The 26951-nt window shown below is 44.1% G+C and overlaps 1 protein-coding gene across 1 annotated transcript in view; it reads right to left on the bottom strand.

Moving 5' to 3' along the window:
• LOC126457110 (ATPase H(+)-transporting accessory protein 2) overlaps positions 1-26951 on the bottom strand; it is a 75010-nt gene that overhangs the window by 31016 nt on the left and 17043 nt on the right. The window contains exon 3 of the mRNA XM_050093157.1: positions 23689-23913. Within this exon, the coding sequence (XP_049949114.1) occupies positions 23689-23913 (225 nt within the window). The remainder of the gene's footprint in view (positions 1-23688; positions 23914-26951) is intronic.

The following is a 26951-nucleotide window of genomic DNA, read 5'->3' on the forward strand; positions in this document are numbered from 1 at the left end:
ACTGGTAGAATATTGGGGCAGTACAATCAGCCTACACAAGAGACTGCTTACAAATAACTAGTCCGACCAGTTCAGAGCTAACGGGCGATATTGAACGTGTGCAGAGAAAGGCAGCACGAATGGTGACAGGTTTGTTTTCTCCATGGGTGTCACGGAGACACTGAAGAAACTGAACTGGCAGCCGCTTGAAGAAAGAAGTAAACAATTCCGAGAAAGTCTACTAAGAATTGACTTTAAATAAGGGCTCTAGGAATAAACTACAACCACCTACATATATCGCCTACAAAGTGATTGTGAGGACAAGATTAGAATAATTACAGCACGCACACAGGAATTCAAACAATTATTCTTCCAGTGCTCCATACGTCAATGGAATAGGAAGACTGGTTGGTTTGGGAAGTTATGGGACTAAACTGCTAGTGTATCAACCCTTTTTCCTGCATCACACAGGTCTCTGAGGGAAATCATACCCCAAATGAATCACTTAAAATGGGAAAGAGAGCAAAAGGCTTAAAACGAAATGTGTAACCACACAGAAGGAGAAAACGAAAGAAGGGTGGTAAAACAATACAGCAGATGACATGGCTGGCTTATCACAAGGATAAAAAAGGATTAGCTTTGCAGCACACTAAAATCCCCAGCCTAACAGCACAAGGCAAGAGAAAAACAAATGGTAAAAAGACAAACAGACAGCACCAGAGAGGCCAATGAAGAATTAAAATGTAGGTAGGGTGAAGGCTTGGAAGGGAAGGCTACATGCCCATCCTTTGAGTGAATGATAAAAAACCCCTCTCAAATAAAATGCAAAACTGGATCAGCCATCGAGGCATCATCGCCTAACACAGGTAATGTGCCTGGAAGGTTAAAACACTGTCTCAGGGCAACTAGATTTGGACAGTCCAACACAATGTGGACTACCATCAACTGAGAGCCGCAGCAACACTGGGTGGATCCTGCAATGGAGAAGTTGACCGAGTCATCCAAGCATGGCCGATGCGGAGCTGGCTAAGGACAACGGAATCCCTGTGGGTGGCTCACACAGATGACCCCCACGCATTCATTTTCTCCTTGATATTTGGTATACTTGGGGTGTGCCACTCGGTATTCCAGATCCTGAAAACTTTACGATGTAGGACAAAGAGGAGATCTGTCTCTGGTGTCCTGATCTCCAGAGTCGGTTAACCAGTCACCTGTTTGAGCAGCCTGTCAGCAAGTTCACTTCCTGGGATTCTGACATGTACTGGGGTACAGATGAAGGCCACTGAACATCTACAGTTTTTGAGGCATAAACAGACTCCTGGACAGTCATTATAAAATGATGGCTAGCGAAGCACTGGTCGAGAGCTTGTAGGCTGCTTAAGGAGTCACTACAAATCAGAAAGGACTAACCTGCACAGGAGTGGATATGATCAAGAGTACGAGAGATGGCTACCAACTCTGCAGTGAAAACACTGCAGCCATCCCGCAAGGAGCACTGTTCAGTATGGAAAGTGTGGGTATAAGTAAAGTCAAAGTGACCATCGAGCCATTGGTGTAGACTATTTCTGAGCCCTGAAACTCATCCTGGAGGTGTACGCGAGTGGATGCGGACCAAAGGTGGTACAGGGAAAAACTCGATATCAGTGAGAAGGGACTGGACATAGATTGCAATTGGAATCCCTGACTTGGGCTGCTGTAGCAGGAAATGGATTGTCATGGCAGGGAAAAGGAGACTGTAATTTGGATGTAGAGGTGAACTATGAATGTGTGCAGTATAATTCGCAAGCAGTAGTTGTCACCTGATCTGCAATGGAGGAACCCCAGCTTCCACGAGGGGGCTGTTCACTGGGCTTGTTTGAAAATCTCTCGTCACAAGTTGGTGTATAGGGTCCAGCAGGTGCAATGCTAAGGTCGATGCAGAACCATATGCCAGGCTCCCATAGTCAAGACAAGACTGCACAAGGGCTTTGTACAGATGCAACAGTGTAGCGTGAAGCTTTCATCAGGTCAAAAAAGATGGCAATAAGGTTCTGATAGTGGGAAAAGGTCTTTTGGATAGCAGAGTCCAGGTACACCAAGTTGTCAGTGATGAAGCGATCATCAAAAACCATCCTGGGTCAAAGCCAGAAGATCCAGAGACTCAAACAGCAAACACAACCATTGGCTCACCATATGTTTGAGTGGCTTGTACAAAATGTTGGTGAGGTCAATAGAATGATAGCTATCCAAATCTAGTAGATTCCTACCACATTTTAGCACTAGAGTGATGATACTTTCTCATTACTGTGACGGGAATTCACCATTGCTCCAGATGCAGTTGATTGCAGGGAGGTGGCGGCAGGGGAGGTGTCAGGACAATCAGCAATGACACAGAAATTTCCATTCACTGAATGGAGCATTATACAGCTCTGGGTGGTGTGTAGCAAAAGATAAGTGCTGTCATTTCACTCGCTGTTTGAGGGTATGAAAAGTGATTTGGTAGTTTTCACATGCAGAGGTTTGAGCATAATGCTAGGCCAAATGCTCTGCATGTGTGTCTGGAGCGATACAGACTGTTCCATTTGTGAAAATCCCAGGTATCCCTGCAGATGTCTGATATCCAGAAACAAGTCTAATCTTAGTCCAAACCTGGGAAGGGGAGGTTCGTGTTCTGATGATGGAGATGTATTCTTTCCAGCACTCCTGCTTCCATCTTCTGATTAGCTGACAGACCCCAGCACGGAGCCTTTTAAAGGCAATGAGATGCTCCAGAGATTGGTGCCACTTATGATGTTGCAGGGCTCACCTATAATCTCTAATAGCCACAGCAATTTCTGGAGACCACCAAGGCACTGTCTTCTGCCAGGGGCAACATGAGGAACAAGAGATTACCGCTTCAGCTGCAAAAACAATTATAGCAGTAATGGTCTGGATCACCTCATCAATGTTGCTATGCAATGGAGATACAATGGTGGTAGCAGAGATGAAAGCATCCCAGTCAGCCTTGGTAAGAGATCATCTGGGCAAGCATCCAGGTGAGTGATGCCCGGGGAGGGACAGGAAGTGCAGAAACTGGTCACTACCACACAATTCATCATGAGCTCTCCACTGGATAGATGGTAGAGGGCCAGGACTGCAACCTGAGAAATCAATGGCCAAGTATGTGCCATGTGCCACACTGAAATGAGTGGGGATACCTGTATTTAGAAGGCAAAGGTCAAATTAAGTGATTAGATTCTTGACATTTTTACCATGTCCAAATAATCTTGGCTCCACCCCAAAGAGTTATGGGCCTCAAATTCACCCAGAAGGAGAAAAGATGGGAGGAGTTTATAAATTAATGCAGCCAGTACATGGTGCAGGACTTCATCATCTGGAAGATTGTAGATATTGCAGACAGAAATTTCCTGTCGTGTCCTCACCCTGACAGCCACAGCTTCTGAAGATGTTTGAAGAGGCACAGGTTCACTACAGACACAGGTAAGGACATATATACATACTCCATCTGACATCCTGTTACATTCGGTATGATTTTTATGATGCCCCAATAGCAACGATGGGGGGAGGTGTGTCTGCATTGCTGGAAACCAGGTTCCCTGAAAGGCAATGCATAAAGCTTAAGAGTAGTCTTAAATCAGCCAGGTAGGGCAAAACCTATTGCAGTGCCACTGGAGGATGTTGTCAGTAATCTGCGAAGGCTTGACGAGACCAAGGGGGGCAGTTTATGCCTTAGGGTCACCTGTGGCCACCAGTTGAGTGCTGGTATCTATGACTATTGTTGCGGAGGCATCTGTGAGATCTAGGTCCTCAGCGAATGTTAAAATCTCCACCTCAACCTCAGATGCAGAACTGGTATGGAAAAGGAGAAAAGATGGGTGGAGTTTATAAGCACCACTGGAGATTCGTGCTTCTTAGCAGACTTTTTCACCTGGTTGCCCTTTCGCTTCTCTTTAGGAGCTTGCTGGGAGGAGGAGGAGGGGGGGGGGGGGGAGACTTTCGAAGGAAGAGTAGATGGTTTAGGAGCAACAGAAGATGTGCCCACAACCACCAAGAGGGGGGGGGGGGGGGATGTAGTCAGACGGCCCTGAGGACACAATGTAGAAGGCTTAGATGGGATGACCAGGATCACAAGTGAAGGCGATGTCATCGTATTAGCAGTCTATGATGAGAGCAATTTAATGGGGTGCAAGCCGGCATACTTCTTTTTAGTCTCCTCATAAGTCAGCCTGCCCAGGGCCTTGTGCTCCACAATTTTTTTCTCCTTTTGGAGTACTGCACAATCTGGCGAGCAGGGGGACTGGTGCTCTCCCCAGTTGACACAGATGGGAGGAGGTACGCATCCAGTGGACGTTCACGGTCTCTACATGTGCCATTGAAATTGCACTGGGAGTACATGTGCCCGAATTTCCAGCACTTAAGGTACCGCATAGGGGGAGGTATGTATGGGTTTATGTCACATCACTATACCATCACCCTGACATTTTCAGGTAACGAATCACACTGAAAGGCTAAGATGAAGGTACCGGAAGCAACACATTTATCTTTTGGTACCCTATAGACATACTGGATGAAGTGATCATCCTGCTGTCGAAACTGGCACATAGCACATCATCGGACTGCAAGGAAACGTCTCAATCGAAAATAATTCCCTGGACCATGTTGGGGGGTGTTGCAAACGGGAATATAACTTACCTTTTCACTGGCGAGCAACATCTGGGACTGGGCTGGAGGTGTTGTCTGAATCAGGACTGACCTATCTCTCATTTTGGACAGCATAGCCACTTCCCCAAACTTGTCCCAGGTTTTCAACAAAAAATTGAGTTTTTGTAGCCAGAAAGGAGTCCTTGTCAGTTCTGCAGCACACTAAATAATGAGGTAATTAAGGCTCTCTTTCTTCCATAACTTTACGTTCCTCCCATGGTGTAACTAGGAAGGAGAAAGATTTTGGGGTCATACTTCTCTGCATTACAGTCTACCTTGCCCTCCTTAGAGACTGCTAGGACCATTCAGAGATGACAGTCTGCTTCACTGTGGGTCATGCACCCTGATGCCACCCACTCCAATCTGGGGCTCTCCCCAAGGGTGCCACCCAGCTACAGCAAAGGCCACCTGACACGATGACTGCTGCCAGGAGTCCTGATGCATCTACTCCTTGGCATACATCGGGAATTTGCAGCTCAGGCATCAGCAGTGTGATCCCTGTGCTGTCAGGGTGCTACAACCAAGTGGGTACATGACTGACTGGCTATTGCGCTGGATACTGAGTGTGGAGGTATCCAATACTGTCATAGGGGCGAAAGAGGACAGCGGACAACGGAAGTAGATGATGTAGCCCATAAGGTGTCCTTGCTCAAATAGCTGGATTGTGGATGGAGTTGCAAGCCACAAAAATAAGAGGTATAGGTATGATCGCACGATGGAAATATGCTGCACCATGTAAGGCATCCTTTCCCAAATGGCATTCACTTTGGAAAAATTTAGAAAGTTTGGGGGTCAAATCCTAATGTGGAGCATAAATCTGAAGTCCGAAAAGTAAGGAGACTCCTCTTATAACAGGTCAAAATATTTCGGGTCTATTCTAGCCCCTGAACCTGTGGAGGGTGGAATGAGAAGAAACACTAATAACTAATATATGAATGCATAGTTTCACAATGGTATATACTGACAAAATTTTCTTGGGCTTTCAGCTGCATCCAGTGGTTTAAATAATAAGTGGTACAATAGGACATACCCTCTGCTGTGCACTTCACAGTGGTTTGCAGAGTATAGATATAGATAAAATGAATGCTGTAGAAAACTGTAATAATATTATGAAAAGAACGGTCGCTATTCACCATATTGCTGAGATGCTGAGTCACAGAATAAGCTTTTGGCCCATGGCCTTTGTCAAAAATAGATCTCTCTCTCTCTCTCTCTCTCACACACACACACACACACACACACACACCTCCCCATGTGTCACTCTCGCATATTTTCATGTTATTTCCTGCACCTTTCCGGTGCCGCCACCACATAACTTGTATTTCATCTTACTCCCAGCCCCACTCCTCCTCCATTCTATCCCAGTTTGCACCTATTAATTTCACCTCATCCAGTCACATCTACCATCCCCCATCTTCACACTTATCCACCCTCAGGCCTGCAACCAACGGTAAAATATTTTTTTATTTATATCTTTTCTTTGATCTCACTGTCACTTCACACCAATTTTAGTGGGCTTTCGCCTTTCACTATCATTGTACTCCCTCAGATTTCATCTTATTTCCCTCTCTTCCATCTGTTTCATCCTTTTTGTGATTTTTCCCATGTATTTGAGTATACTTTTGCAAATTTTTTTTGGACATAATTCTACATTTTTTTCCACCTCCATAGATCCTTGCTCCTTCAATCTGCATCAATACAGAAAAGTTTCCTTATCCCTAGCCAGAACCTAGTCCCACATACTGTTCCTACATTGTTGCTTGACTCAGGGAATCGCCCCCAAGGGCCTTACCATCAAATTACTCATCTCCAGCTGACACCCTTCCTTCTACAATGACCTCCACCTGTTCAGACCGCACCAAAAACATTGTGCAAAACCATACCAATCGAGCCCAAACCTTCCTGAAATATCTTCTCTCCAGTCATAAAATTCTCCTGCTATGCAATCCCAAGTTCCTGGAACCCATAACACGCATTGAAACTCTTGCCCTCCAGGAACTAGAACAACATGCACAACACCACCTCAAAAAATACCACCCTGCTCACTTCCTACTCCTGCCTTGGAGTACCACTGTCCATCACCTCTACAACAACCTCCAGATCTCCACCAAGTCCCCTCATAGCTGACAAAACTACATTGACCTCACCCTCCAAGATTCACTCCCACCACCACACAGAATCCAGAACATAGACAGACCCAAACCACAGTCATGAACCTTTCCTCCAAAAGCCTTAGTCCTGCAGAAATATCAGTCCTTTCCAAAGGCCTCACCTTTTGCCCACTCACAAATTCAGTCATGCAGTACTTGTCAGAAACCACCTCTCACTCTCCCAGTCCCTAAAGTGGAGACACCTTTTCCCAACCAACCCTATCAGACTCAACGAAAGACCAATGCTGAACCCTGCCTGACTCAGTTCACTCTTCCATCCAACTGTTATCCACCCCCATTGTGTTCAAATCAACCCCTGTTAACTTTCCAGAATTTCTTAACCTTGAACCTTACCTCAACATCATTCCCAAAATCCTTCAACATGCAAACCAACCTTATACCTGCAGAAGGAACCACAGTCTACCACCTACAAATAGATCCCGACCTTATAATCCTACCCGTGGACAATGGCTCCAGCACTGTTGTTTTGAACTGCAAGGATTATCTGCCAGAAAGACTCCACTAGCTGCCAGATGCATCCACCTGCAAACCTTGCCATAGTGACCACATTCCAGAAATCCAGCAGGATCTGTAGTCTCCTCAAATCCTTAGGCCCATCCCAGAACCTCTCTCCAGAGTTCATCTCTCTCCTCACCACTACCACTCCCCACACTCCTACCTCCTACGTGATTCCTGAAGTCCATAAACCCAACCACTCAGGATGCTCCATTGTAGCCGGTTACTGTGCTCCCACTGAGTATCTTTGCTCTTATAGATCAAAACCTTCAGCCTATTACCCAGAACCTACCCTCCTATATAAAAGATACCAATCATTTCCTCCACCGACTCTCCTCAGTTCACATTTCTTTACCACATGGTGCCCTGCTTGTCACTATTGATGTCACCTCCCTTTACACTAACATTCCTAATGCCCATGGCCTTACCGCTATTGAACACTACCTTTCCCAATGCCCGACAGATTTTAAACCATTAACCTCCTTCCTAGTCACCATGACCAACTATATCCTCACCCCCATTTACTTCTCCTTTGTAGGCATTATCTATAATTAATCCAGGGTATGGCAATGGGCACCCACAAGACAGCATCCTATACCAACCTATTGATGTGCCATTTAGAGAAATCCTTCCTAAACATCCAGAATCCTAAATCCTTCACCTGGTTCTGATTTCTTGAGGACATCTTTGCGATCTGGATCAAAGGTGAGGACACCCTATTCATATTCCTCCAGAACCTCAATAACTTCTCCCCTGTTCGCTTCACCTGGTCCTATTCAAACCAACAACCCCCTCTCCTAGATGTTGACCACCTCAGACACGGCTACATCAGTAATTCCAACCACCAGCAATACCTCCAATTCGATAGCTGCCACCCGTTCCATACCAAGAAGTCCCTTCCATACAGCCTAGCTACCCATGGCGATCGCATCTACAGTGGTGAGTGGTTCCTCGCGAAATATGCTGAGGGTCTCACTAAGGCCTTTACAGACCATAATTATCCTCCCAACCTTATACAAAAACAAATCTCCCATGCCTTATCTTTCCAATCACCCACCACCTCCCAAAGTCTCACCAACCAGCCACAGAGAAGCATTCCTCTCATAACTCAGTACCACCGAGTACTGCAGCAACTGAATTACATTCTCCACCAGGATTCTGACTATCTCTTGTCTTGCCCTGAAATGAGAAACATCTGTCCACTGTTCTTCCCATCCCCCTCCCCCCACCCCACACAGTGGTATTCCACCAGCCACCAAACCTACAAAATATACTCATCCATCCTTACACAACCCCTGCCCTGAACCCCTTACCTCATGGCTTGTATCCCTGTAATAGACCTAGATGCAACACCTGTCCATACAGCCTCCCTCTGCCACCTACTCCAGTCCAGTTACAAATGTGATCTATCCCATCGAAGCCAAGGCTACCTGTGAAACCAGTTATGTGATCTATAAGCTAAGCTGCAACAATTGTGTTGCATTCTATGTGGGCATGACAACCGACAAGCTGTCTGTACGCATGAATGGCCACTGATAAATTGTGGCCAAGAAAGAATGGCTGCAGCTGGTGCTCGTAGTCTGCCTTCAGCTGCCACATCTGCCTTCAGCTGCCACAGACTGTGGTGTGTGTGTGTGTGTGTGTGTGTGTGTGTGTGTGTGTGGTTTTGGCAAAGCCCTTGGCCCCAAAGCTTATTTTGCGACAGTCTTTTGTTGCGCCTACCTGAAACTCAGCATCTCCGCTATATGGTGAGTAGCAACTATCCTTTTCATAATACTGTTACATTCCATCCTGTATTTTCCTTTAGAAAAATGTTGTAGCCAGGACCTATCCAAAGCTGTCTACTCTGGTTCAATAAATTTGTGACACATGAGTGAAATTGACACACACTTAGCGACTAAATGTAGCATGATTACAGTGAAGTATACAGTGACGTAAGGTTTAAAATGACAGTGATGCAAGGTTTAAAATGTGTAGAATTTAAAACAGTCTCTGTTCACCTAACTTTTTGCTTTATACTAAGACCTGTTTTGATCTACATGATCAACAGATATGCCTAGAAAAGGTAGGCCTAAGTATATTGTCCCACCTCTCTCTTTTTTGTCAAATGTTTGAATGTAATGAAAACATGACACTCAATAAACTGCACAACGGACTTTGAATTTTTATAGCCAAGTGAGAAGTGGAAAATTGACAAATGGAGGATCAAATGAAACATCATGAGATCTAGATTTGCAGAAAAAGATTTAACTGCTGAGAGAAATCAGGATAATTACGAAGAAAAAAAAATCAATGAATTGAGGGTGAAAATGAAACATTTCATACACAGCTGTTGCTATCTACTTAAATGAAGCAATAAAAAGTTCATCTCTTCAAGGACTAGCTGTTTCGTGAACAAAATATTGCATTATTGCGATATGTGAGTTTTTAAAAAAATAGTTTCATTTGAATCGTGTACTAAAATTAAGACATTTCAAGAACACTTTTCTGAAGAAAACTTGAAATTAAAGAAATTTAAAATAATGTCAACTGTTTTATGGAATGAGTTGTCTGAAAGTAAGAGATAAAATATATTAGAGAAACATTTGGAGTGCCTTTGAATGATATGCAATATTAAATGCAGCAAATGAGGTGACAATTGAGAATTCACATTCTCTTACCTGTCATTCAAAAGGTGCTCTATTACAAACTTTTGTAAACTGCAAATTAGTTTGCTTTTTACTCATTTGGGCAGAGGTGATGACAGTATGTCATACAATTTAAAAAATGCATTCAATGATTGTCTCAAATTCTGCACACTTCCAGTTGAAAATTTAAAATCTGTCTCTTCTGACCACATTTCCAGTATCTGATGCATAAACTGTAATTGATGTAATTCAACATAAAATTGTTAAAGACGTACTGGACTCTACTCCACATCATTTATATTGTTCAAATGAATAGCAGAGAAAACCTGTAACGGCAACTCATCAATTGTGCTTGGATGGTTCAGTCAGTGGAGCAAAGGTCCCACATTCAAGTCATGGTCCAGCACACAGTTTTAATCTGTCAGGCAGTTTCAGTTTTTGAGAGGATGACAAATATGCACCCTTGATTGACACCATCCGAGAGAGAGAGAGAGAGAGAGAGAGAGAGAGAGAGAGAGAGAGAGAGAGAGAGAGAGAGTTTTTCTGCTACGAAAAATTTCAAGTGCACACACAAGGTGTCACCTGCATTTTCAGTATCAGAACTTCAGACACACTTGCCACAACCTCCCCCCGTTATCCTTAACCATTTGCTGTGCTTTTGTCCTTGAGATTCAAAAAGATGACTAGATTCTCTCCCGATTGCCTGGTCTGGAACCACCTGTTCCTGTCTACAGTCCAGCATTTGTCATTGCAGCAGTTGGCAGGCTGCCTTGGGGTTTTCTATGTCTTTGGTATGGATGTCACAGCTGCATGGTGGATCAAATTACTGGGGTTTAGAGCCATAGCGAAATATCTACAAAATGCGTGTTTTGAAATGAAGGTAAAAGAATTTTTGCAACAGTAAAATCCAATCGCTGTAACCATCAAAGTCACATTACTGATAATTAAGACATTTCGTGGATCGTAGATAGTGTTTACATTCAGTCAACAATTCCCAGGTTTAATGTAAGACGGTGGTGAAGCAGATATGTGGAAATAGCCAATTTTGTACATATGTCATTATGTCTCTTAACCCAAGGTTTGTAACGTAACCCACCCAGTCCTGGATGCTGAACCACACTAACTGACTACACAACTTCCAGTTCATTGTTCAGAGCGTATTTTGGTGGCTTCCTTTCAGGTTCTCTTCTGTCTGAAGTGTTAAGTGCCATTCAGGGACGGTACAGGTGGTGGTAGAATGGTGGATCGGGCAAGTCGACATTTATTGATTGATTGAGAGAGTATGGGACCAAACGATGAGGTCATCAGTCCTGCGAAACCAAAGTGGGTTACATAAGAAAGAGGGTCTCCTAAAAGTAGATGGATTCGGTCAGAGTAGTCAAATTATAAGAGAATTAAACATACACAGTAAAAGCATAAAAGGTGAGACCAAATCTAAAAACTGGAAAGAAAACAAGGGGAGGTGCTCATTGGGTCACAGACCGTGAAGACTGAAAAATGAGTCCCAACCACAACCAACACGCCCCTGCTCTAAGACTAAAGGAGAACCTTACATTTGGAAATAATAACCATTTTCACGGAGGAAACTGAGGACCAGGTCAACCATCTGTGGATTGCCTGCTAATATTAAATTTAAGGAAGCAGGAACACCATACTTAGCATGAAGGGTCGAAAGAATGGGATGTTGTTGTGGTCTTCAGTCCTGAGACTGGTTTGATGCAACTCTCCATGCTACTCTATCCTGTGCAAGCTTCTTCATCTCCCAGTACCTACTGCAGCCTACATCCTTCTGAATCTGCTTAGTGTATTCATCTCTTGGTCTCCCTCTACGATTTTTACCCTCCACGCTGCCCTCCAATACTAAATTGGTGATCCCTCGATGTCTCAGAACATGTCCTACCAACCGATCCCTTCTTCTAGTCAAGTAGTGCCACAAGCTCCTCTTCTCCCCAATTCTATTTAATACCTCCTCATTAGTTATGTGATCTACCCATCTAATCTTCAGCATTCTTCTGTAGCACTACATTTCGAAAGCTTCTATTCTCTTCTTGTCTAAACTATTTATTGTCCACATTTCACTTCCATAGATGGCTACACTCCATACAAATACTTTCAGAAAGGACTTCCTGACACTTAAATCTATACTCTATTTTAACACATTCCTCTTCTTCAGAAACGCTTTCCTTGCCATTGCCAGTATACATTTTATATCCTCTCTACTTCGACCATCGTCAGTTATTTTGCTCCCCAAATAGCAAAACTCCTTTACTACTTGAAGTGCCTCATTTCCTAATCTAATTCCCTCAGCATCACCCAACTTAATTCGATTACATTCTATTATCCTCGTTATGCTTTTGTTAATGTTCATCTTGTACCCTCCTTTCAAGACACTGTCCATTCCGTTCAGCTGCTCTTCCAAGTCCTTTGCTGTCTCTGACAGAATTACAATGTCATCGGCGAACCTCAAAGTTATTATTCCTTCTCCATGGATTTTAATACCTACTCTGAACTTTTCTTTTGTTTCCTTTATTGCTGGCTCAATATACAGATTGAATAACATCGGGGATAGGCTACAACCCTGTCTCACTCCCTTTCTAACCTCTGCTTCCATTTCATGCCCCTCAACTCTTATAACTGCCATCTGCTTTCTGTACAAATTGTAAATATCCTTTCGCTCCCTGTATTTTACGCCTGCCACCTTTAGAATTTGAAAGAGTATTCCAGTCAACATTGTCAAAAGCTTGCTCTAAGTCTACAAATGCCAGAAACGTAGGTTTGCCTTTCCTTAATATAGCTTCTAAGATAAGTCGTAAGGTCAGTATTGCCTCACGTGTTCCAATATTTCTACGGAATCCAAACTGATCTTCCCCGAGGTTGGTTTCTATCAGTTTTTCCATTCGTCTGTAAAGAATTCGCGTTAGTATTTTGCAGCTGTGGCTTATTAAACTGATTGTTCGGTAATTTTCACATCTGTCAACACCTGCTTTCTTTGGGATTGGAATTATTATATTCTTCTTGAAGTCTGAGGGTATTTCGCCTGTCTCATACAACTTGTTCACCAGATGGTAGAGTTTTGTCAGGACTGGCTCCCCAAGGCTGTCAGTAGTTCTAATGGAATGTTGTCTACTCCCGGGGCCTTGTTTCGACTTAGGTCTTTCAGTGCTCTGTTAAACTCTTCATGCAGTATCGTATCTCCCATTTCATCTTCATCTACATCCTCTTCCATTTGCATAATATTGTCCTCAAGTACGTCACCCTTGTATAGACCCTCTATATACTCCTTCCACCTTTCTGCTTTCCCTTCTTTGCTTAGAACTGGGTTTCCATCAAAGCTCTTGACATTCATGCAAGTGGTTCTCCTTTCTTCAAAGGTCTCTTTAATTTTCCTGTAAGCAGTATCTATCTTACCCCTAGTAAGATAAGCTTCTACATCCTTACATTTGTCCTCTAGCCATCCCTGCTTAGCCATTTTGCACTTCCCTTCGATCTCATTTTTGAGACGTTTGTATTCCTTTTTGCCTGCTTCATTTACTGCATTTTTATATTTTCTCCTTTCATCTATTACATTCAATATTTCTTCTGTTACCCAAGGGTTTCTACTAGCCCTCGTCTTTTTACCTATTTGATCCTCTGCTGCCTTCACTATTTCATCCCTCAAAGCTACCCATTCTTCTTCTACTGTATTTCTTTCCCCCACTACTGTCAATTGTTCCCTTATGCTCTCCCTGAAACTCTGTACAACCTCTGGTTTAGGCAGTTTATCCAGGTCCCATCTCCTTAAATTCCCACCTTTCTGCAGTTTCTTCAGTTTTAATTTACAGTTCATAACCAATAGATTGTGGTCAGAGTCCACATCTGCCCCTGGAAATGTCTTACAATTTAAAATCCGGTTCCTAAATCTCTGTCTTACCATTATATAACCTATCTGAAACCTTCTAGTATCTCCAGGGTTCTTCCATGTATACAACCTTCTTTCATAATTCTTGAACCAAGTGTTAGCTATGATTAAGTTATGCTCTGCGCAAAATTCTACCAGGCAGCTTCCTCTTTCATTTCTTAGCCCCAATCCATATTCACCTACTATGTTTCCTTCTCTCCCTTTTCCTACACTCGAATTCCAGTCACCCATGACTATTAAATTTTCGTCTCCCTTCACTACCTGAATAATTTCTTTTATTTCATCATACATTTCATCAATTTCTTCGTCATCTGCAGAGCTAGTTGGCATATAAACTTGTACTACTGTTCATATCTATCTTGGCCACGATAATGCATTCACTGTGCTGTTTGTAGCAGCTTACCCGTACTATTTTTTTTATTCATTATTAAACCTACACCTGCATTACCCTTATTTGATTTTGTATTTATAGCCCTGTATTCACATGACCAAAAGTCTTGTTACTCCTTCCACCAAACTTCACTAATTCCCACTATATCTAACTTTAACCTATCCATTTCCCTTTTTAAATTTTCTAACCTACCTGCCCGATTAAGGGATCTGACATTCCACGCTCCGATCCGTAGAACGCCAGTTTTCTTTCTCCTGATAATGATGTCCTCTTGAGTAGTCCCCGCCCGCACACCCGAATGGGGGACTATTTTACCTCCGGAATATTTTACCCAATAGGACGCCATCATCATTTAATCATACAGTAAGGCACCACGACCACATTGTGGGGATGGGTCGTTATGTAGGAGGAAACGATGGGTGAGCCAGGTATGGCCAATGTGTAAATGGCATAAAACAGTGGATTCCTTCCGAGAGGGGGCAGAAAGAAGTGCCCCAAACTGTCGTAGACTCCTTGATTGTGCACAGTTTATTACTATGAGCAGTAGTGCTCCACATGGCATTCCACTGTTGGATAAAGAGAGATCTGACATAGATACGCTTATCCGCAGCTGGAATTGTGAAAGGAAATGGGAGGGGGGGAGTATCTGCTTCTCTAGCGAAACACTCAGCCAATTCATTCCCTGGGATTTGCACATGACTTGAGACCGAGAGAAAGACGACTGAACGGGTGGCACGCTCAAGGTCATGGATGGCAGAGACCAAGGGGTGACGAGAGTAACTTTGATTGATAGCCTGCAGGCTGCTCGTGGAGTCGGAACAAATTAAAACACTATGGAGGGAGGCCTGAGAAACAAAAAGGAGGGCCCTGTGAATGGCTAGAAGCTCTGCTGTAAATACACTACATGATCCTGGCAACATATGGTGCTCAAAGCCAGTAGGAGATGTGAAAGCGTATCCCATCTCATCAGTAGTCTTAGAACCATCAGTGTAAAAGATGGTGGCACCCTGGAACTCTGGAGAGGATGGCACATACAAGACGCCGGTAAACCATAGGAGCAACAGAGACCTTTGGACCCTGGAAGAGATCGGTCCTAATCCGCGGTCTAGGCACCGTCCAAGGGGGGAGAGGGGGGCTATGGGAGGAAAGACATGGGGTACAGTCCAGTAAGTGCAGATGGAGATCCTGGCAGAGGGTAGTGAGATGTATACCAACCGGCAACCCCGCCTGTGGGCAGGTGTTAGGGAGGGAGACATCCCTCATTGGCGAAGAGCACAGGGTACACAGGATGGTCAGGGAACTGGCGAATGGCGACTGCGTAAGAAACAAGGATTGGCTCCATCGGATGTGTAGAAGGGGAATCCCTGCTTCTGTGAGGAGACTATCAACAGGAATAGAGTAAAAGGCACCAATGGCCAGACACACCCCAAATGATGGACATGGTCAAGCAGCTTCAAAGTGGAAGGAGCTGCTAAGCCATAAACCTGACTACCATAATCGAGTCTGGACAAGACCAGAGCATGGTACAAATGGAGAAGAGTGGAATGGTCTGCACCCCAAGAAGTGTGGGCCAGGAGGCGGAGAGCATTAAGCTTCCGCATGCATGTAGTCTTTAGGTGGCGAACGTGGGGCAGCCATGTCAGTTTGTTATCAAACATAAGGCCCAAGAAACGAGACTGTGCTACAACATCGAAGAGATGGTTGCCTAAATAAAGTTCTGGATCAGGGTGTACTGTCAGTTGAAGACAATAATGTATAGCCCACGTTTTGAGGGCGAATACTGGAAGCCATGAGCAAAGACCCAAGCAGAGGCCCGTCGGATGGCGCCTTTGAGCTGGCGCTCAGCAGACGCCACCGAGGAGTTGCACCAGATGCAAAATCGTCAATGTACAACACCAGGGTAACCAGAGACCCAACAGAGGTTACAAGCCCATTTATGGCAATGAGGAAGAGTGTGACACTTAGCACACAACCCTGTGGGATACCTTTCTCCTGAATCTGAAGGGTGCTGAGTGAAGTGCCAACTCAAACCAGGATGGGCTGGTAAGATAAAAACCCGCGGATAAAAATCTAAAGGGGACCATAGAAGCCCCAGTCATGGAGGGTAACCAAAATATAATGGCACCAAGCCATGTCATACAACTTATGTAGGTCAAAGAAAACTGCAACAAGGTGCTGGCAGTGAGTAAAAGCCTGTCAGATGGCTGATTCCAATCAGAGTAAATGGTCAGTTGGAGATCGCCCTGTCCGGAAGTCACATTGATATGCTGACAAAAGGCTCCAAGATTCGAGTACCAACATAATCTGGAGTTGACCATCCTTTCGAGCAGTTTATAAAGCACATTCGTAAGGCTAATGGGGCGGTAGCTTTCTAGAGACGTTGGGTTCTTCCCGGGCTTAAGGACGGGGATAACTATACTGTCTTGCCATTGTGACAAAATCACCTGTGAGCCAGATGTGATTGAAGACCCTGAGGAGCTGTTGCCTCTGGGGAACATCCAAGTGTTGAATCATCTGATTGTGAAAGGAATCTGGCCCTGTGGCTATGTCTTGTGAAGAGCTAAGAACCTGCACCAATTCCCATTCAGCGAAAGGTGCGTTATAGGGCTCAATGTGGTGCGGGATTAAATAGGAGGGGGGTGTCTGTTCAACTCTGCATTTCTGCTGGAGATAAGTAGGAGGGTAGGAAACAGACGACGATGCCATCACAAAGTGTGTCGCAAGGTATTCCGTGAGGACCAATGGATCAGTGCACAGAGCTCCTTGGAGGTTCAGACCCTGGACAGTCAATTGTTGCTGGCAGCCCAGAACACTACAGAGCTTTGACCAAACCTGCGACAAAGAGGCATACGTCCCCAGGGAAGAAACACAGTGCTCCCAGCATTCCTTTTTTACTCTGCTTAATAATGTAACGAGCCTTAGCTCGGAGATGATTAAAAGTGAGGAGGTTGATCTGGGAGGGGTGTCACTTAAATCGCTGCAGCGCCCGTCGGCAGTCCTGTACAGTGATGCGATATCCTTGGTCCACCACAGTACAGGCCGATAATGCAGGGGTCCTGTGAATAAGGGGACAGCAGTGCCAGCAGCATGAAGAAGAGTGGCAGAGATGCCTTGCACGACTACCTCAATGGACTTTGTGAGGGAGGTGTCAAAGCAGACAGCAAACATGTATAAAGGGCACTAGGCCCTGCAGAATGCCCAACATGGGGGCCTGTCTGCCTGGCACCATCAGGGGAACGACAGTGTCACTGGAAAGTGGTCACTGTCGCAAAGGTCATCACGGGATGACCAATGTAGGGAAGCTACGAGGGCAAGGGAGGAGATGGTGAGACTGATAGAAGAGAAGGTGCCATGAGTGGCAATGAAGTGGGTAAGGGAACCATCACTGAGGAGAGACAAATCTAAGTCCGTGATAAGTTTGTCGATTAGAATATCCCAACCCACTGAAGTGACAGATGAGGTAACGGGCAAAGGGTTTCAGCCCAAGACGGCAAGCCTGGCCCTCCTCCCACGGGGTAGCCAGGGAAGGGAAGGCTGCCAGGTCATACGAGGCAGCATTTAAGGATCCTTTACCATTCAAAGAGACAGCTGTGTGAGAATGGAGAGATTTTTGCAGCTTTATACACTTCATGCACCAAGCATCCACCCTGATACCACCCACTCCGACCAGGGGCTCTCCTCATGGGTGACACCCAGCCACAGCAAGAGCCATCTGGCATAGTGGCCATTGCAGGGCGTTCCAAAGCTCCAAGAAGACAAGCAACCACTCCTTAGCATACACGGGGAGAGAACAGCTCAGGTATCAATAGTGTGATCCCTGTGTTGTCAGGGGGCTCAGCCACATGGGTACATAACAGCCCCATCACATGGACTGGCTACACGTGCTGGTGACCAAACAGGGTGAAAGGGGAAGGGAGGTGGGAGAGGAATCCAAACGGTAGATGCTAAGGAGGGAGTGCTTCCCCATATGGCTCAGACTAAAAATAGTAAATTTTGAAGTGGAGGTCAAACCTCAAGTGGGGACCGAAACGCCAAAAGGGTGAAGAAACAGGCAAAAGGAACAAAACTGCAACCAATACAGAAAACCAGGGAAATAGCCAGGTCGACATAAATCAGAACGCTGAGAGAGGGAAAGGAGGTGGGAGAGGGAAGGAGTGGGGATAGGGAGGGAGGGGGCAGGGAGAAGGAAATGCAGCTAGGGAAAGAAGAATAAGCAGCAATAGCTCAGGGCCCCCATATATGCCGCGCACAAATTCACAAAAAACTGAGCCCCCTGGATGGAATGAAGGTGGTTGAGGGGGTGGCGGCAAGTCTTACAGAGGGGATGGTCGCCAGGATAGGAGTCACATGGCAGGGAAAGGTGACATATGGTCTGACCATAATATTGCAATGATGGAGGATGGCAAGGGACAAAGGCGCCATCCGACGGGCCTCTGCTTGAGTCTCCGCTCATGGCTTCCAGTATTCACCCTCAAAACGTGGGTTATACATTGTCTTCAACTGACAGTACACCCTGATGGTGTGGGGGAAATGAAAAGCTGAAAAGCTATTTCAGATGGATTGGTGTGCAAAATCTCAGACAGAATGCACATTTCGGGGCATTATTTTAGGAAGTCACAGCCTTTTAGATCTAGCTGATTAACACATTCAAGACCTGGCTAGAACTGAACAACTACAGGTGTGCTCCTAGTTGCTTTTTGGAGGGATCAGCAGCACCTGGACTGGATGTGATGACCCAGAAATTCTGCTTTCAAACTAGGCTGGTGATACAATTACATATAGTGAAGGCCGAGATGAGAATGGAGGTGTACTGTTGTGAAGAGTATGCACTTTAACAAATGCACTTGCCTCAAATCCTAAGGCTGTATTGGAGGGAATGTTAGACAAGGAAATGATGGCAACTGTCAAAATGAAACTACTGTTTGTTTGTAGGTTTAATGTAAACACAAGCATGTAGTTGATCCACTGTGAGGATCAGGTTAACATCACGGAAAGTGGCATGGGATTCAGAATACGACCATGTGAAATTTAACTGGAAGAATGTCTTTAGGAATTCCAAAAAGTTCAGCAGATCAATCTAACCATGAGCCCACCATACCTAAAATATCTTTTTGCCAACTCCCCTACCCACCATCACTACAATATTCTGGTCAGATCCTATGCTCCCATTTCCCTACCCTACGGCTCCTTTCCCTGCAATCACCCCTGCTGTAAGACTTGCCCCATGCATCTTTCTACCCCAGCCCCGTAACTGGTAAAACACACTATCAAAGGCAGATCCACCTCCGAAATGGCACCAGTAGTGCACCAGCTGTTACAGAAACACTGTCCGGTCTTCTGCATTGGTATGATTACCACCAACTTATCAGTTAGGATGAATGGGCATAGACGAAGGGTGTATACTGGCAACATGCAATATCCTGTTGCAGAGAATGCTATACATGGCAATAGTGACCTTGGTGCTGGTTTCACCACACAAATCATCTGGATTTTCCCCTACGGAAACAAGTTTCTCAAAACTGACGATCAGAAAACACACTAGATTGGAAGATGTGATTAAGACAGTTAAGAAAATGAAATGGCAGTGGGCATAAGATGTAGCCAAGCAAATGAGATAACAGAATATCTAATAACTACCAAGAAAAAGTCATCTTTTCTTCTTCTTCTTTTTCTTCAGTCCAAAGACTGGCTTGATCCAGCTCTCCATGCTGCTCTATCCTGTGCAAGCCTCTTAATCTCCAAGTAACTACTGCAACCTGAATCCCTCTGAATCTGCTTACTGTATTCATCTCCTGCTCTACCTCTACGATTTTTACCCCATACGCTTCCCTCTAGTACTAGATTGGTGATCCCACGATGCTTCATAATGTGTCCTACCAACCAGGCCCTTATTTTGGCCACATTGTACCAATAATTTCTTTTCTCCCCAATTCTATTCAGTCCCTCATTAGTTACGTGATCTACCCATCTAATCTTCAGCATTCTTCTGTAGCACCACATTTCAAGAGCTTCTATTCTCTTCTCATCTTAACTGTTTATTGTCCACATTTCACTTTCATACATGGCTACAATCCATACAAATACTTTCAGAAAAGACTTCCCAACAAATTTACGCTTGATGTTAAATTCTCTTCTTCAGAAACACTTTCCATGCCATTGCCAGTCTACATTTTATATCCTCTCTACTTCGACCATCATCAGTTATTTTGCTCTCCAAATAGCAAAACTCATTTACTACTTTAAGCATCTCATTTCCTAATCTAATTCCTCAGCACCACCTGATTTAATTAGAGTAAATTCCATTACCCTCATTTCGTTTTTGTTGATGTTCATCTTATATCCTCCTATGAAGATAATATTCATTCCATTCAGCTGCTCTTCAATGTCTTTTGCTGTCTGACTGAATTACAATGCCATCGGCGAACCTCAATGTTTTTTTATTTTAATACGTACTCCAAAATTTTCTTTTGTTTCCTTTACTGCTTGCTCAAAATACAGATTGAATAACATCGGGGATAGGCTACAACCCCTTCTCACTCCCTTCTCAACCACTGCTTCCCTTTGTGTGTCCCTCGACTCCTAAACTGCTGTCTGGCTTCCGTAAAAATTTTAAGTAGCCCTTCATTCACTCTATTTTATCCCTGCCACCATTAGAATTTGAAATAAACATTGTCAAAAGTATTCTGTAAGTCTACAAATGCTATAAATGTAGGTTTGCCTTTCCTTAACCTATCTTCTATGAGAAGTCGTAGGGTCAGTATTGTCTCACATGTTCCTACATTTCTATGAAATTCAAACTGATCTTCCCCGAGGTCAGCTTTTAGGAGTTTTTCCATTCTTCTCTAAAATATTTGTGTTAATATTCTGCAGCTGTGACCTATTAAACAGATAGTTCAGTAATTTTCATACCTGTCAGCATCTGCTTTCTTTAGAATTGGGATTGCTGTGCATTCTTGAAGTCTGAGGGTATTTCACCTGTCTCATATGTCTAGCTCACCAGATGGAAGAGTTCTGTCATGGCTGGCTCTCCCAAGGCTACCAGTAGCTCTAACAAAATGTTGTCTGTTCCTGGGGCCTTGTTTTGACTGAAGTCTTTCAGTGCTTAGTCAAATTCTTCATGCAGAATCCTATCTCTTCATCTTCATCTATGACGTCTCCATTTCCATAATACTGCCCTCAAGTTCATCTCCCTTGTATAAACCCTCTATATACTCTTTCCACCTTTCTGCTTTCCCTACTGTGCTAAGGACTGGTTTTCCATCTGAGCTCCTGATAATCATACAGGTGGTTCTCTTTTCTCCAAATGTCTCCAACTTTCCTGTAGACAGTATATATCTTACCCCTACTGATATATGCCTCTACATCCTTACATATGTCCTCTAGCCATCCCTGCTCAGCCATTTTGCACTTCCTGTCAATCTCATTTTTTAGACATTTGTATTCCCTTTCATTTGCTTTATTTATTGAATTTTTATATTTTCTCCGTTCTTTGATTAAATTCAATATCTGTGTTAACCAAGGATTTCTACTAGCCATCATCTTTTTACCTACTTGATCCTCTGCTGCCATTACTATTTCATCTCTCAAAGCTGCCCGCCCATTCTTTTTCTATTGTATTCCTTTCCCCTGTTCTTGGCAATCGTTCCCTAATGCTCTCTCCGAAAGCCTCTACAGCCTCTGGTTCTTTCAGTTTATCCAGGCCCCATCTCCTCAAATTCCTGCCTTTCTGCAATTTCTTCAGTTTTAATCTGCAGTTCATAACTAATAAATTGTACTCAGAGTCCACATCTGTCCATGGAAATGTCTTACAATTTAAAATCTGGTTTCTAAATCTCTGTCTAACTACACTCCTGGAAATGGAAAAAAGAACACATTGACACCGGTGTGTCAGACCCACCAAACTTGCTCCGGACACTGCGAGAGGGCTGTACAAGCAATGATCGCACGCACAGCACAGCGGACACACCAGGAACCGCGGTGTTGGCCGTCGAATGGCGCTAGCTGCGCAGCATTTGTGCACCGCCACCGTCAGTGTCAGCCAGTTTGCTGTGGCATACGGAGCTCCATCGCAGTCTTTAACACTGGTAGCATGCCGCGACAGCGTGGACGTGAACCGTATGTGCAGTTGACAGTCTTTGAGCGAGGGCGTATAGTGGGCATGCGGGAGGCCGGGTGGACGTACCGCCGAATTGCTCAACACGTGGGGCGTGAGGTCTCCACAGTACATCGATGTTGTCGCCAGTGGTCGGCGGAAGGTGCACGTGCCCGTCGACCTGGGACCGGACCGCAGCGACGCACGGATGCACGCCAAGACCGTAGGATCCTACGCAGTGCCGTAGGGGACCGCACCGCCACTTCCCAGCAAATTAGGGACACTGTTGCTCCTGGGGTATCGGCGAGGACCATTCGCAACCGTCTCCATGAAGCTGGGCTACAGTCCCGCACACCGTTAGGCCGTCTTCCGCTCACGCCCCAACATTGTGCAGCCCGCCTCCAGTGGTGTCGCGACAGGCGTGAATGGAGGGATGAATGGAGACGTGTCGTCTTCAGCAATGAGAGTCGCTTCTGCCTTGGTGCCAATGATGGTCGTATGCGTGTTTGGCGCCGTGCAGGTGAGCGCCACAATGAGGGCTGCATACGACCGAGGCACACAGGGCCAACACCCGGCATCATGGTGTGGGGAGCGATCTCCTACACTGGCCGTACACCACTAGTGATCGTCGAGGGGACACTGAATAGTGCACGGTACATCCAAACCGTAATCGAACCCATCGTTCTACCATTCCTAGACCGGCAAGGGAACTTGCTGTTCCAACAGGACAATGCACGTCCGCATGTATCCCGTGCCACCCAACGTGCTCTAGAAGGTGTAAGTCAACTACCCTGGCCAGCAAGATCTCCGGATCTGTCCCCCATTGAGCATGTTTGGGACTGGATGAAGCGTCGTCTCACGCAGTCTGCACGTCCAGCACGAACGCTGGTCCAACTGAGGCGCCAGGTGGAAATGGCATGGCAAGCCGTTCCACAGGACTACATCCAGCATCTCTACGATCGTCTCCATGGGAGAATAGCAGCCTGCATTGCTGCGAAAGGTGGATACACACTGTACTAGTGCCGACATTGTGCATGCTCTGTTGCCTGTGTCTATGTGCCTGTGGTTCTGTCAGTGTGATCATGTGATGTATCTGACCCCAGGAATGTGTCAATAAAGTTTCCCCTTCCTGGGACAATGAATTCACGGTGTTCTTATTTCAATTTCCAGGAGTGTATTTAATTACGTGGAATGTTTCCCTCTATTATATTCATGTTTAATTATTAAGATGAAAACGTTGTTTCTGCTTATCTTCTTTTAAGAAAAAAGAAAAAAAAGCACTTGCTTTTATAAAATTCATTCTAAAATACGTTACCTACAAACTATTACAGGTAATTTATTTTACAATAACATACTTCAGCCAAATCAATGCGCTGTAGGGTATTGTTAAAGCCAGGATATCTCATTTCAATTTTTTCCTTGAGCTTCTGCCATCCAACACTTTCATCTTCATCACTTATGACTGGAAATGAGTGTCCTTTGATGCTTCCCAGAGATTTGACTCCATCCACTACAACAACCACTGCTGCTTCTGCTAAATGGAATGGGTCTTTTAAAACTAAGCCATTCCAGTCACTACCCTGCAAATAAAATGAGGGTACAAATTAAAAATTTAAACAAGGATAAAATAACTACAAGAGAATTGTAAACACTCATTAACAAATGTTTTTAAGTTCCACTGCAACTGTAATCTGACAGTATTGCATCTGCAGCACTCGCAGTTTCAACTTTTACACTTTTGCATAGCACACTGATTAACTTTGATGATTTCCCATCATCTTATTACACAAAAATATGAACTGAGGCTAGAAAAATAAATATGCTGTGACAAACTTAGTTTGCTGGGTAGACCTATACCAGTAGAAGTGGTAGTTGGCAATTGTAGTAGTATAGGGTGTCTCAAAAGGAAAAAAAAGGAAGTCTGTATTTGAAGAGCTCTCTGTGCATGCGTAAAAATTTGGGGAGGGGGGGGGGGGGGGTACATTTATAGCTTGCTTTGCCTTTAGGAATTGAGCCAGTACAGAGCACTTCATAGAAGTGGACCATGCATTATGTGTGCGAGAATTTTACAAAAATAGTGATTCGGCGACTGTAGCACAGAGGAAATTTTGCAGTGATCTTGGATTGCATAACTTTAATTATTCTCCAAGTGTTCCTCTTATTCAGAAATGGATCAAAACATTTGGAGAGACCAGTTCAACACTAGCCAAACCAAAATATAGGCAACCAACATCATCAACAATGGGTAAATCAGTGGAGAGTGTAAATCAGTCTGTTCATGATGATCCTGACCTCTCCATTGTTAAGCGTGTGAGTTCTTTAAATGTGCTTAGGTCATCACTGCACTGAATTCTGTAGTAAGACCTCAAACTGCACCCTTATAAAATCTGATTGGTGCAAGAATTAAAGCCTCAGGATGCCAGACATTGGCTGCAATTTGTTAATGATACGACTGAGTACCCTTCATTTAACATCTTGTTTTCTGATAAGGATCATTTTCATCTGAATGGTCATGTTGCGAAATTGCCACCACTAAAGTGCGTGTCATTTACAATGGCGGCCGAGTTTAGGTTCGTTCTGCGCATCTGACGTCACAAAACACAGTCAGCCAATGAACAGGGAACGACGTTGGCAGAGCTCGACTGCAGTGCAGAGCACGGACGAGTGTCTTCAGTTTTAGAAACGTTCAGTCATAAATAAAGTAATTGAACAAAAGCAATGTCTTGATAGCAGATTTTGTTTTACAGAAAGTTTGGAAACAGCATTCTTTATACCAATTGCTTCATATTCCATTAATTAATTAAACCAAACAAGCAATAAGCCTCCTAATTCAGGCGATGGCAAGGAAAGGTGTTTGATCATTCTCACTAACCCCTTTTTCGCAATAAAGAACAGCGGTAATTGTTTATTTCCTATTGTACTTCAACGAAATGTGAGTAATTCATAGTCATACCAACAGTGTTTGTCAGTATTTTGCGTGACATTTTAAAGTCCTCCGGGAGTTCTATTGAATGACGAGCTGCGTTAGCGTAATGGTTAAAGTGGGTGGCTGCTAAGTGGAAGGTTCAGAGTTCAAACCTTATTCGGTGCTTAATATTTTCTTTATTTAAAAACAATACCAAAGTGTCTTATTTCATGAATTTTATTTGTTTGAATGTATTTTTTTGAAATTTCAAGTAGCAACTAAAATCGACCATACGGAAAGTATATGCTATGGACTTTTACCTCTGCAAACTCTTCAAAATTTCGTGCAATGGTTTACTACATCTAATGCTGCACAATAACTGCCTTGAACATCGAAACAAAATTAAGTCATTTATGGGGGGAAGGCATCAGTCAAGAAGATGTGTAAAAATCAAATTTTTGTGCCAAATAGTTTTTGTGAAATTGAATGAAAGTGTGACAAAGCAGTCTAAACACCATGTGTCTGCACAGGCAAGCAGTGCAATGATGACAAAATCGCGTGCTGCGCAGAATGTGGGGAGCACGTCTCTGTAGCAGCGAAAGGGTAAATGCGGCCGTGGTGGCTTTACTTCATAAACTGCGTGCTCCCCCCTAACCGTAAGTTTGCGAACTATATTATACTATACTATGGCACTGCTTCTCTTGGAGCGTACAACAGGCAACGCAGCAATCTCCCGCGTCTGGCTGGGCATGCACGAACCACCAAGATAAAAGAATTGAACTATAGTTTGCTATGAATCTTAAACAGAAGCAAGGGAAAACCTTTCATTCACCAAAAGTTACTGTATTGAATGCAGTGTCGGCTTGAGGAATAACTGGCCTGCACTTTGAGGATGAGAGTCATCGTGCTGTCTGGAACATTATATGACAACGTTAAATGAGTTTCTGATGACTGAATTGCAAAACTTTCTGTTTATAGCTAAAGAACATGGTTTCAGCAAGACAGATACAGTAAAAATTTTCCAATACCATCTATATTGTATGTTCATGAAATTTTCCCTGGCAAATTGACCAGATTTGAGCCCCATGGATTATTTTCTTGTGAGGATATGTCAAATCTAAAGTGTGTGTCAATAATCCAACACCTCTAGAGCAGCTGAAAGAAAACATCCATAGTGAAGCAGAAGTCATCCTAGTGTTTACATGTCGACCCATTGTGCAAAATTTTGTTGATGATTTAAATGGATGCTGCAGGCATGCTGGATTGCGTTTAAATGCCATTATTTTTAAGGAAAAAATCCCTAACCCATATATTTGAATAATAAATAAAGATTCTGTTGATAGCCTTCAATCTATTTTATTTTGACTCATCAAACAAACTTTCTTTTCAGACAGCATGTAGTAGTAGTAGTAGTAGTAGTAGTAGTAGCAGCAGCAGTTTTAGAACAGGACAACAATTGTGTTGCTTCAAGAAGGGATATCATGACCTCCTTAAACAATGCGAGAGAGTAAGCACGTCTCCAAGACAGAATGATCACATTGCCAGCGGTGATCCAAACTTGCAGTAGTTTTTACTCTGAAGCCTATTCACAGTTCAGTCACTACCAAGGCAAACTTTGCCAGCCACCCCCTACCCCTTTCCCTTCTATGAGCTCTTTAGGCTTTGGGCAACTGAATATGTTTGTGTTACTATCTCACAGGAACTTTTTAGATT

The sequence above is a fragment of the Schistocerca serialis genome, chromosome 2 (assembly GCF_023864345.2).
Source record: "Schistocerca serialis cubense isolate TAMUIC-IGC-003099 chromosome 2, iqSchSeri2.2, whole genome shotgun sequence".
NCBI lineage: Eukaryota > Metazoa > Arthropoda > Insecta > Orthoptera > Acrididae > Schistocerca > Schistocerca serialis.